Source organism: Myotis davidii, unplaced genomic scaffold (assembly GCF_000327345.1).
Source record: "Myotis davidii unplaced genomic scaffold, ASM32734v1 scaffold123, whole genome shotgun sequence".
Lineage (NCBI taxonomy): Eukaryota > Metazoa > Chordata > Mammalia > Chiroptera > Vespertilionidae > Myotis > Myotis davidii.
The window spans coordinates 3,137,926-3,149,892 of NW_006295391.1; the positions used below are offsets into that span (position 1 = coordinate 3,137,926).

The 11,967-nt window shown below is 41.0% G+C and overlaps 1 protein-coding gene across 3 annotated transcripts in view; it reads left to right on the top strand.

Annotated features, from left to right (window-relative positions):
• The window catches only part of TBL1XR1 (transducin (beta)-like 1 X-linked receptor 1), a 171,055-nt gene that overhangs the window by 38,214 nt on the left and 120,874 nt on the right, over window positions 1–11,967 (top strand). The window contains exon 1 of one of the 3 annotated variants that reach the window (XM_015568009.1): window positions 2,129–2,319. The exons of the other annotated variants lie outside the window; for them this stretch is intronic. Within the exon in view, the coding sequence (XP_015423495.1) occupies window positions 2,304–2,319 (16 nt within the window). The 5' untranslated portion in view covers window positions 2,129–2,303. Of the gene's footprint in view, window positions 1–2,128; window positions 2,320–11,967 lie in introns of those variants that run through there. 3 annotated transcript variants of the gene reach the window in all.

Consider the following 11,967-nt stretch of genomic DNA (forward strand, 5'->3'; position numbering starts at 1 on the left):
GTGGGGAGAGGCCCCCCCCGGGGGGGGGGGGGCTTGACCAGCCTGCAAACAGCCATCAGCCCCTCACCCAGGCTGGCCAGGCACCCTATTGGGACCCCCACCCTGATCTGGTTTCCTTCAGGGAAACCAGCCAGCCTCCACCGATGCACCAGACCTCTATTCCTATATAATAAAAGGGTAATATGCAAACTGACCCTAACAGCAGAACCACTTGGGAATGACTGGTTACTATGACACACTGACCACCAGGGGTCAGACGCTCAATGCAGGAGCTGCCCCCTGGTGGTCAGTGCACTCCCACAGGGGGAGCTCTGCTCAGCCACAACCCAGGCTGCCGGCTGCCAGTACAGCTGTGGTGGTGGGATCCTCTCCCGCCTCAGCAGCACTAAGGATGTTAGACTGCAGCTTAGGCCTGCTCCCCGCTGGCAAGTGGATATCCCCCGAGGACTCCCAGGCTGCCAGAGATGTCTGACTGCCAGCTTAGGCCCAATCCCCCCCGGGGAGCGGGCCTAAGCCAGCAGGTGGTCATCCCCCAAGGAGTCCCAGTCTGCGAGAGGGCATAGGCCGGGCTGGGGGGTCCCCCATGTGCACAAATTTTTGTGCACCGGACCTTTAGTAATAATTTATGAGAGGTTTATGTTCTAAGTTGGCATAGGAGTTGCTTCTTAGAACCTAAAGCTTATACAATCTTCAAAACAAGGTTATAAATAATGGATTTGTTTCCAAGGTAGCCAGAATAAGGTTGTTTACAAAAAGGGCACATGTCTATTTTATGGAGATAAGTTCCTTACTTATACAAAGATTCTGAATGTTATCAGCTTGCTACCAGGTGGCTGTTTATTCACTGTGTAATATGCTAGTTTGGTGTAGAGGTAAGAGGAGACACATAGTTGCTGTTATGATAGATTATGTTATTCAAAAACATTTGCTTCTTTACTGGGCTTTTCTCTACAGGGTCTTTGGCCATAGGAGGAGTATTTCCTTCTTCCCATTGACGTCAGGCTTAGCCATGGGACTTGCTTTGGACAGTGGGAAATGAGAAGTTCTATATGTCATGTCTAAGCAGAAGCTTTAGGAGCCAGTGCATGAGTTGATTTTTGCTCATTTTCCTCTGCCACAAGAGAAACAGGTAGCAGATAAAGGTGTTTCTTTTGCCAGGATCCCAGAATGAAAGAGATACCCGGAGCCAACCCAAAGCCAACATAACAAAAAGAATGAGAAACACCTTTTTGTTCTAGTAGAACAGTTCTCAAAGCATTGTTTATTGAGCCTCAGATCTTTTCAGGGTTAAAACTGTTTTAATGAGGTAATACTAAGTCCCCTTTTCTGTGTTGACTTTTCACTGTGCTTCAAAAGTGATGGTGGGGAAAGCTGCTGGTGCCTTAGGAAAAATCCGGCAGTTACTTCAAATTGTTCTTTCATCAAAACATATTTACAACCAACAAAAAATATTTATTTAACAATATCTTTGTTGAAACAGTAATAATACCTTTGATGAAGCAGTAGAAGTTATTAGTTTAAAAACTTGATCCTTGCCGAAACCGGTTTGGCTCAGTGGATAGAGCGTCGGCCTGCGGACCGAAAGGTCCCAGGTTCGATTCCGGTCAAGGGCATGTACCTGGGTTGCGGGCACATCCCCAGTAGGAGATGTGCAGGAGGCAGCTGATTGATGTTTCTCTCTCATCGATGTTTTTAACTCTCTATCTCTCTCCCTTCCTCTCTGTAAAAAATCAATAAAATATATTAAAAAAAAACAAACCCAAAAAACAACAAAAAAAAAACTTGATCCTGAGTATACATCTTTATAAAAGTCTTTGTGATGCAGCACGGTGTTCCGTGAAGCACTCTGTATGCTGGAATATGATGCCATTATTGCAGGGAAAGTGGAGATCTGCCTAACTCAACGGACCAATACTTAGGGTTGACTAGTGATTATGCATGGGTAAAGATTACATTCATATTGCTAGAGCAATGGATTTTTAATGTAAGAGTATGAAAAGTTAATTGATTAGGTTTAAGATTCCACACTTCAGTGACCCTCTAAGACACTGTCATTTGTTGAATTTTGATATATAATTAAAGAATAATATTCATAGCAATTTGAAAAAGTTATGATCTGTTTCTTCCTTTTCAACTGTAGGCATACCCGATTTTATTGCACTTTATTTACTGCACGTCACAGATGTTGCATTTTTACAAAGTGAAGGCAAGACCCTCCACCAGCAAAAGGATTATGATTCACTTTATTGTGATTCACACTTTATTGAGGTGGTCTGGAAATGAAACTGTAATATTTCCGAGGTATGCCTGGACATTACCGTGTGAGTCTGGATTTTCTTCATATATTTCAACCAAAATAATATATTGCATCTGATTGGATGCAGAAACAGGGTAATCTAATCTAATCTCATCTCATCTCATCTCATCTCCTCTATTAAGGCAGGTCTTAAACACTTAGAATTTTGTTTTTTGTTTTTTGAAAATACAGTTTATTTAAAAACAACTTTATTTGTGTTAACATGTAACTGGTTTATTATTTTTAAAAGGAAATAATAAATATTTTTTTCTTCCCTTCCCTTCTTTAATGTTGAACCTAAGACCATTTCATAATGAAGTTTTGTATGCTAACCCACATATTTTAAAATTAAATTTGTTGAGGTGACATTGGTTAATAAGATTATACAAGTTTCAAGTGTACATTTCTAGAATACATGGTCTGTACATTGTGCTGTGCTCCCATTACCCAAAGTCTGATAATCTTCCATCATCATATATGTGGCCCCTGTTACCCTTTACTACTCTGCCACATGATTCCACATAATTTTAGAAGTCTCCACAGCTAGACTTTTTGGTGAGCCTTTACCTTGGACAGAAATATTTTCACCCTTGGTTAATTCTAACAGGTCCATCCACGTATCTCTACCTTAAATTAGTCGTTGGACCTTTTTCCTGTGAACACCTGACCAGAAATCTAGCCACATGATTACTCCCCTTTCAAGAATTGGTATGGACCTCACTTTGTTTCCCTTTCTTGACAGTGCGGACCACAAGATGCACTGACCAGTGGGAGGAGTTCTCTTTTTAAAGCTTTCTTAGTAACTGTTCCACAGTGGAGCGGTATGGTTGAAAGAATCGATTGCTCGGTGACACCTGTAATCCAAGCTACTATTTTCTCTACTCAGTTAGCTGGTCATAGAGAATGCCCTATGTAGTGATAGGCCTTGTTTGAGGAAGAAATAGCAGTGCACCAGGAGTAGGCACACTGAAAATGTGAGCCACCTGCTCATGTCTTATAACCAGCCTGCATCCTTAAGTGTAATATGCTAATTAGACTGGACGCTTTTCCAGATGACCTTCCGAACAAAACTGGGCCTGCGAGGGAAGCCTGGGACCCAGGTGCCAGAGGGAAGCATCGGGCCTCCAGTGTACCATACATAACCACTTGGTCATGTAGTGTTTCTGTCATATCTGCTTTGACTTGGTGGATCAGATTATGATCATTCCTGATGGGCAGGTCAGGTTTTATAGTTTATCTGTTTTTAAATGTTTATTCCCTACCAAACAGAAGGTACAGGAATTATTTCCAAAAGAGAATCTTGGTTTGATAAAGCATGACTTCACCCTAAAAACTCGTAGGGATCTCTGCTGTGATTGTCCTGGACGGGGTTGTCATTGACTTCTTATGGCACTGATCTGTTGACACTTTGAGCTTCATTGTAATCACATGGTCATCATGGTCAGGTGGCAGAACTACTTGTCCTGCAGCCTGGATTGGCAAGAGAATTTTCTCTTTTTCTGGGCCACACTTAAACTGATGGATTTCAGATTACTCAGTAAGAAATAGAGTAGCACACCCAAATTGTTTCCAACATCCAAAGAGGCCCAGCAAGCATTCTGCTTCTCTCTGTTGTAGAATGTACAAGATATAGTGATACGTTTTTCATCTGGAGAGGTTATCTTGACTTGCCACACCCCACTGGCTCCTTGAACTTCATTGTGGTGGCAGGAACCTATATTTTCTTGGGACTTAGCTGTCTTTTGGCATACATGTCTTAAGGCAGCAAGAGCACTGCTCTTGCTCCCTCACTAGGTTTTCCTGGCTTAATATTATCAGTGTAGTGTCCAGTGGTGTGGTAAAATAACTAAGGTCATATGAAAGGTAGGAACTTGACTTAGCTTGAGGCAATGTAGTGAATATGTTACTGCTCTCCAAGCCAGATGAAAGCATGTTGTTTCTGGAGTTCTTTGTAAAGATAGAAACTATTTGCCAGAACTATAGCTGCATACAATGTAATTCATTAAGGAGATCAATTTTGGATTATCAGCTATGCTCGTAGTCATTAAGTTTAAAATGCTGTCATTCTCTAAAAACATTTGTGTGCTCTGCTTTAGCCAACAGTTGTATTAAATGAATATCTGCTAGGGATTGCAACCCTTACATCTTTGAATTCTTTGTCTTTGATAATTCCCAAGGAATGCAGTATTTTATTTGGAGGGAGAGCCCCAGGGGTTTCCCCCTGACCTTCCTTGATACAGTTCTGCCCTCTGCTCCACCTGTCATGGCATTGATAACGGACTCTTGTCAGTTGGTAGTCAGCTGAGACTACTCTTTTCAACTGTACATTTAGCATCTGGGGAAATAACCATAGATAGGAGGAATAATCCGCTCTAATAAGTGAACTTGGTCCAGAACTTCATATATTATTTGACTACTATAATCCCTCATCCTGAAATATATATCGCGGTGGTGCTGTGTCCTCAGAGATTAGTGTAAGAGTTAGCTTTTATAGTCCCAAAAAGGTTGGGTTATTTCCCCTTCCCAAGTGTATGGTTACCCTGAGAAGTGGCTGTTGATCATTTGTGGAAAGCCAAGAGGAAAATCACAGTACTTAGGATGTACTCACAGAGCCGTTGAAGGGTACTTTGCTGTACCTTTATTCTGCAGGCTCTGGGTCTGGGAACTTTGAGAGGCTGTAATTTTCTATTTTCGTGGCTTATGTCTCCTCTGCCTGGCCTCTGTGTGCCATTTCTAGAGCTGTTCATTGTATAGGTTAGGAATCAGCAACCCCTTTTGTAGGAGGCCATGTGTTAAATATTTTAGGCTTTATATGTTCTACGGTCTCTGAAAAAAATTAACCTAGCACAGTCATTGCAGTGCTGAAATAGCCATAGGCAATCCTATATAATAAAAGGGTAATATGCAAATTGACCCTAACAGCAGAACTACTGGGAATGACTGGTCACTATGACACACACTGACCACCAGGGGGCAGGCGCTCAATGCAGGAGCTGTCCCCTGGTGGTCAGTGCGCTCCCACAGGGGGAGCTCTGCGTTTAGGCCTGATTCCCTGGGGAGTAGGCCTAAGCTGGCACATGGACATCCCCTGAGTGCTCTTGGACTTCAAGAGGGCACAGGCTGGGCTGAGGGATTCCCCCCACCCTTCGAGTGCACAAATTTTTGTGCACCGGGCCTCTAGTTTATATCATAAAAGGCCTGTGGTCGTGACGCTGTAATGGCATCTGGACCAAATGAGCAGCAGCTCTCCCGGTGGGCGGGGCGTGAGCTACTAGCTGCGGAGAGCTATGAGCGCTGATGGGCGGGGCGGCCTGCTGAGGCAAGTGGAAGCGAGCTACTTGTGCACGATTTTGTGCGTGTTGGGCCTCTAGTACATAAATAAATGGAGTATGTGCGTTTCCATAAAACTTCATTTACAAAAGCACAGTGGGTCATATTTGGATCACAGGTTGTACTTCCTATACCTCTGGTACAAATCATATGGGATTATGGTGGGAGGTCCTAATGTGATTTTAGGGACTTTTCAAGATTCTTCCAGACAAACCAGTTTGATAACCACTAGGTTCCTGTTTCCTTAACTTTGCTTGGTGTACCACTTGATGTTATTAAGCAATCAACAAAGTCAGACTATGCCTTTTGGTCCTGACAGCACTAGAGTGGAGGTTGGCAAATGACAGCCTGCAGGCCAAACATGGCCTATACTTGCTTTTTATGACCCACAGACTAAACATATTTTTCACTAATTGAAAAAAATTAAAATAATGATAATATTCTATGACAAAAGAGAATTATGTGAAATTTACATTTTCATATATAGGGATTTATCGGAACACATCCACATTAACTTGTTTATGCATAGTTTATGCTGCTCTCACTACACAACAAGAGTTGGGTAGCTGTGATACATACCTTATGGCCTTGAAAAAATTTACTGTCTGGCCTTTCATAGAAAAAAGCTTGCTGATTCCTGCTCTAGAGATTGGGTAGAATTATTTTGTCATATTTAGTAACTGCCTTGTTCTTTGTCAGTGCCTTGGGTCAAAAATTTGCCCAAAGAATGTCACTTTCTTTTTTCCGACCTTTCCAATGCTGTTAGAAGCAATAGACGTGGCACTCCACTGTTCTTGTCCTCATGCCCTTTATAGCTCTCCACTACTGTCTCCAATTGTCCTCAAAGCCTTGTTTCCAGTAGGCACTTCATTACAGAAGACCAGAGTTGATAATTTAATTTTGTCATAGCCTGAATGAACTGCCAGAGGCTCATCTTATATAATTGTGTCTTCACTGCATTCAAACCCAACCAGGTTAGATAACATGATCAGATATCCATTACCTTGAAGGTTTGCTCATCATCTCACAGAGTGATTGTAAGAATTTAGTAATATAAATAATATTAGTCAATAATTTATTGACACTGAGCTAAGTGCTGTTCACACGTAAGAAGTAAAGTGCTTAGTATAGAGCCTGATGAATAAGTATTCAGTAAAGGTTAGCTGATATTTATTTTTTAATTTAGAAATAAATGACTCCCTCCCCTTCATGTACTGTACAAAACTATTAGTTATTAAAATACTTTAAATCACATTAAGGATAATTGGAGTGATTAATATAAATTAATACTTTTTGCCTATAATATCCCTCCTTTTTAAAAACTTGTAGATAGTCAGTTCTCATTATTCACAGTAATTATGTTTATAAAGTTTCTGTGAACACTGAATTAGCAAATATTGAACTGTTGCTCCTAGGGGAGATACAAGGTTAGGTTCCTGTGAGCCTCTGGTCACATTTTTGTCAGCTGATCAATAATAAACTTGATTTGTGTTTTGGTTTAAAGACTCATTATTTACTATATATTGTTGATTCATTAGCATTACACTCCTGTCCAACAGCATTATAATTCCTACATGAACGAAACCCATCTCCCACATTTTCTCCATAATGCACAACACAGCCTTCTTGTGCTTAGGGAGCACTAGAAAGGCAGCCTTTCTGCACTATGCGTGGGGCTATTTTAGAGAATGAAATCAACAAAAAGCACAGAGATTAACAATGGTACTAAAGGGACCATACAAAGGACATTTATTACAGTATGGAGCTGAAGTAAGGCAGAGTGCTGTCTTATGTACACAATAGGCAACTCCGTTTTTGCTGTTCTGTACATGTCTGAAGATGCAAAAGTGCCACAAGTGTTAATTTTGGGGTTACATATAAATTTTAGCATGTAGGCAGATTTCTCAAATATGAGAGCCATGAATAATGACAACACACTATCTTTCCAGACGTCGCAGTTTATAATTACATTGTAGATAAATAATTTGGTGTTTAGTCATGCCCATTTACCCCCTGATTTGTTTTCTCTCTACATCTTGCTCCTCCTCTATGCTGTTAGGTTTCCCATATGTTTGATGCACCTGGACAATTGAAATGTGTCTGTATGTAATATTCTCTTCAGTTTTGGTGTGATGGGGTCTTTGAAGTGAAATTAAGTGTAGACCAGCAGATCAGACGTCCTTCTTGGGAGGGTGGGTGAGGCAAGGGCAAAGTTGCGCCCTTCTCACTTGTCTAACTGGTGTCCTGGTGTCTTTAGTGCTTTGACATATTTCATTCCTTTGGTATTAGAGTTTGCTCCCTATCTCCCCTTTTTTCCCTGCCCTCTCCCCTATCTATTTTTATCTTTGCATTAGAGCAGCGGTTCTCAACCTGTGGGTCGCGATCCCTTTGGGGGGTGCGAACGACCCTTTCACAGGGGTCGCCTAAGACCATTGGAAAGCACATATATAATTACATATTGTTTTTGTGATTAATCACTATGTTTTAATTATGTTCAATTTTTAACAATGAAATTGGGGGTCACCACAACATGAGAACTGTATTAAAGGGTCGTGGCATTAGGAAGGTTAAGAACCACTGCATTAGAGGGTTCATGTGCCCTTCATCTTTCTGTTCTGCTTTTCTCTCAGGCCTGGCTGTGTTGAGTAAGACTCCCTCCACGTTCTGCGTGGAGTAGAGTTCAGTATCTGAAAGAGGAGCCGCACAACAAACGAGAGAAAAAGACACGAGATAATTTTGCAATATTGGGGGACCAGGCAGGCATGTCCCGAAGGACTTCCACCACTGCTCAGGCTGCTCCAATCTTTTATTGATCTGGAGTAGCCCTTAGGGTAAGGAGGTTTCAATGACACACAGATCAGCAAACAATTTCCAGGAATAGACAAAGTATCTGATTAGCTCATCAATAGATTTCTGGGAGTAGGCAGAGTATCTGATTAACAATAATCAACAGGGATCTACATAAGTATCTAAGGAATTAAGGGAACTAAGGTGGGGATGCTTCAACTATTATTACCTAAATTAACTGGGTGGTGCACAGTTCTGACCTTTACTAGAACTTCAAAGGTTACTAGCTTTTGCGGGTTCTCTGTCTAAACTCAGCTAGTGAAGACTATGAATGGACTCCGGCGTGGCTGCTCTTATAGGAAGCTCCCAGGTAGAAATGCCTACTTTAAAGAGACCAGCTCTCTGGCTTTCTCCTAAAGGCAAAAGCTGCCACCACCAGCATCTCTTCACAAAGTGAGAGAAGGAGGGGGTCATCTGCCCAGAATAAAGTCAGTCATGTAGTGCCCTGGTGAAGTACCTTAATTGTTTCCCCTCCTCATAGTGGTGGTTAGTTGGATTGCAACTTAGAACTTCTCTAGGGTGTCCTTGGAAAGCCTTTGGCGTCTTTATGTGGTTTTTCTTTTTTCCTTTGTGAATCTACTCTTCTGCTTTTTGTGTGCCCAGAATTGTTTAAAATTTATGATCAACCAGTGATGTCTTCTTGGTTTACAATAGTGCTATCGTTTCATTTTGTTTTAAATTTTGTTTCTGCCATTTCAGTGGAACTTGGGAAAGGAGGAGAAGAGAGGGATAGGAGAAAGGAGGTAAATACATTTATTCAGTTGGCTGCCTTGAACTGGAATTGACTAATTTGTGACTGATTTTAAAAGGTAGATAAGTTTCCAAGCACATCTCTCTCTCAACATGAATGACTCCTTTTGTGCCTCAAAAGAATTACTAAATCTTCTCTTTTCCCCTAGTAACAAAGACAAAGAGTGTTTTAATTTCATTCTCTGCCATGATGGTCACTGCTGCTGTCTGGGCATATGGCCTCTTGTGGAAGAAAACAATGCACAGCCACAGGGACATTGCTGCCCATCATCTTCTGAGTGCCCCCCTTCATTTGCATATAAGGTTATACATGTGAGTGAAGTTATCTTTATTTGAGAGCATCTATATTGGATAACACAGGATGTATACATATGTTAGCAGCTGCTAGCTCAATTTTGAAAATTAAATGTATTTTAATAAACATTGCCTTTATAATTAGTTACTAAAGTGTGTGTAAACATTTTTGGGGGGGCACCCTATGTCCATTTACTCATGAAAATGGTCAGAAAACTGATAAAATTGGGTTGTGATCTCTAGTCTCAGATTGCAAAGAAAGGGATCATTTTTCAAAATGACTTAGTAAAAGCCTGGGGGAAGAGAGTGAAAGAATGGCTAGATCATTTTTGTTCTTAGCCATCTTATATGGATGTGCAGTGTAGTTTTAGCATTTTGCTGGAAGGGGAAAAAAATGGTACTTATGTCCCAAACACCTTTTTATCTAACACCTTAAAACTTTTGTGGTTGCTAAAATGTTGTAATGCTTTCAGGATATTAGGTGAGGGATTTTACTGCCCCTGTGTTTTAAAGCATCAGGCCATTGATAAAAAAAATCGAGTTGTATCAGTGTATACAACCTTAATAAAGACAATGCTTATATTGTTGGCTTTTGGACTCCTGTAGCTTATGGTCCACAGTAAGAAATAAATCTACAGTGCTGCCTTGTGTGTTTAACACTGAAATCTGTGAATTTCGTGAAACAGTATTTGCCCTTCATGTGATATACTATATTCATATTGTCTATTTCATGAACAAAAAGAATATGCCCCACTAACTTTATTTCATGAGCCACTGGTTCAGCGGTTCTCAACCTGTGAGTTGCAACCCCTCAAGGGGTCGAACGACCCTTTCACAGGGGTCACCTAAGACCATCGGAAAACACATATAATTACATACAGTGGGGCCTTCCTTGACTTAAGAGTTTAATTCGTTCCGTGACGGAGCTCGTAACTCAAATTACTCGTATGTCAAATCATTAAAGTGAACGAGTGAGACACGTGATGCTGGGCTGATACGACGTTCACTGTGACGTTCACTGCGCCAACTAGCAGTGGGGTATCTGAAGCTGGCTCGTAACCCGAATTTTAGCTCGCAACTTAAAGGAAAAATCGGCCAAGAGATGCCTCGTATCTCGAAAAACTCATTAGTCGGGTTAGTTCAGGATACTTGAAAGTGGTAGCTGAAACTACTCCCCCATTTATTATTATGTAAATCCTTGCTGATGGGCTAGTCTGCCTGTTGCCAGGGGTCACCTGCCTAAGGGCTATGCTAAGGGTTATTCCAGATCAATAAAAGATTGGAGCGGCCTGAGCGTCCAAGGAAGTCCTTCGGGACTTGGCCGCCTGGTCCCCCAATATTGCAAAATTATCTCGTGCCTTTTTCTCTCATTTGTTGTGCGGCTCCTCTTTCAGATACCGAACCCTACTCCACGCAGAACGTGGAGGGAATCATACTCACCAGTGATTAATCATTATGCTTTAATTATGTTCAATTTGTAACAATGAAAATACATCCTGCATATCAGATATTTACATTACGATTCATAACAGTAGCAAAATCACAGTTAGGAAGTAGCAACGAAAATAATTTTATGGTTGGGGGTCACCACAACATGAGGAACTGTATTAAAGGGTTGTGGCATTAGGAAAGTTGAGAACCACTGTACTAGTTGGTTGTGACCTGCAGTTGGAAAACCCTTGATTTAGATCCTAATCTCTTAGAATAGTTGGAAGATGAGGGATTTGAATTCAGGTGGACCTGGGTGGTTCTAGCTTAGTGGATCAGAGTCATTTCCTTCATTGAATCTGTTTCTGCATCTGTAAACTGGGAATAATGATATCTTGTTAGCGTAATTGTGAGGCTTAGAAATAAATGTAAACTAGGAATTATGTAAATATTTAATAGTTGGAAGTTTTTTTATTATCATTGCTATATGCCACCTGTCATACTAGTAGGCACTAAGATTCAAACATTCTTGTCTTTAGGGAGCTAGGTAACACTTTATCATTGTAGAGACACATAGACATACCTACCCTAGAGGGGGTAGGTAGAGTATATAAGAGGTAAAGTAACCTAAAAGAGGAAGTCAGAGTTGGGAAATTACAGATGTGCCCCCCCGCCCCACTACCTTTTTTTTTCTTTTTTTTTTTAACTTTTAAGGAACAGTGTCTCTCAAATTACCTCCAGCTAAATGTGGTTTTACTTCAGGGATGCATGAGATATGTTAGGAAAAACAGAAATCATTTGGAAACTGCAAAGCTAGGCATTTCAGAGGATTATAGTACTATTTTGTCCATAGCCGATAGTTTCATTTTCTGATTTCGTGGATAATTGGTGAATCTAGACTTTAACAGTCATAGGGACTGGACCGATTCTCATGTTTCCCTTCAGTAGTAGCAGCATTAGGCTCCGCCTCTAGTATTCTGCCATCATATCTGCAGGTTCTCCTCCCATGCTTTGTGATTCCT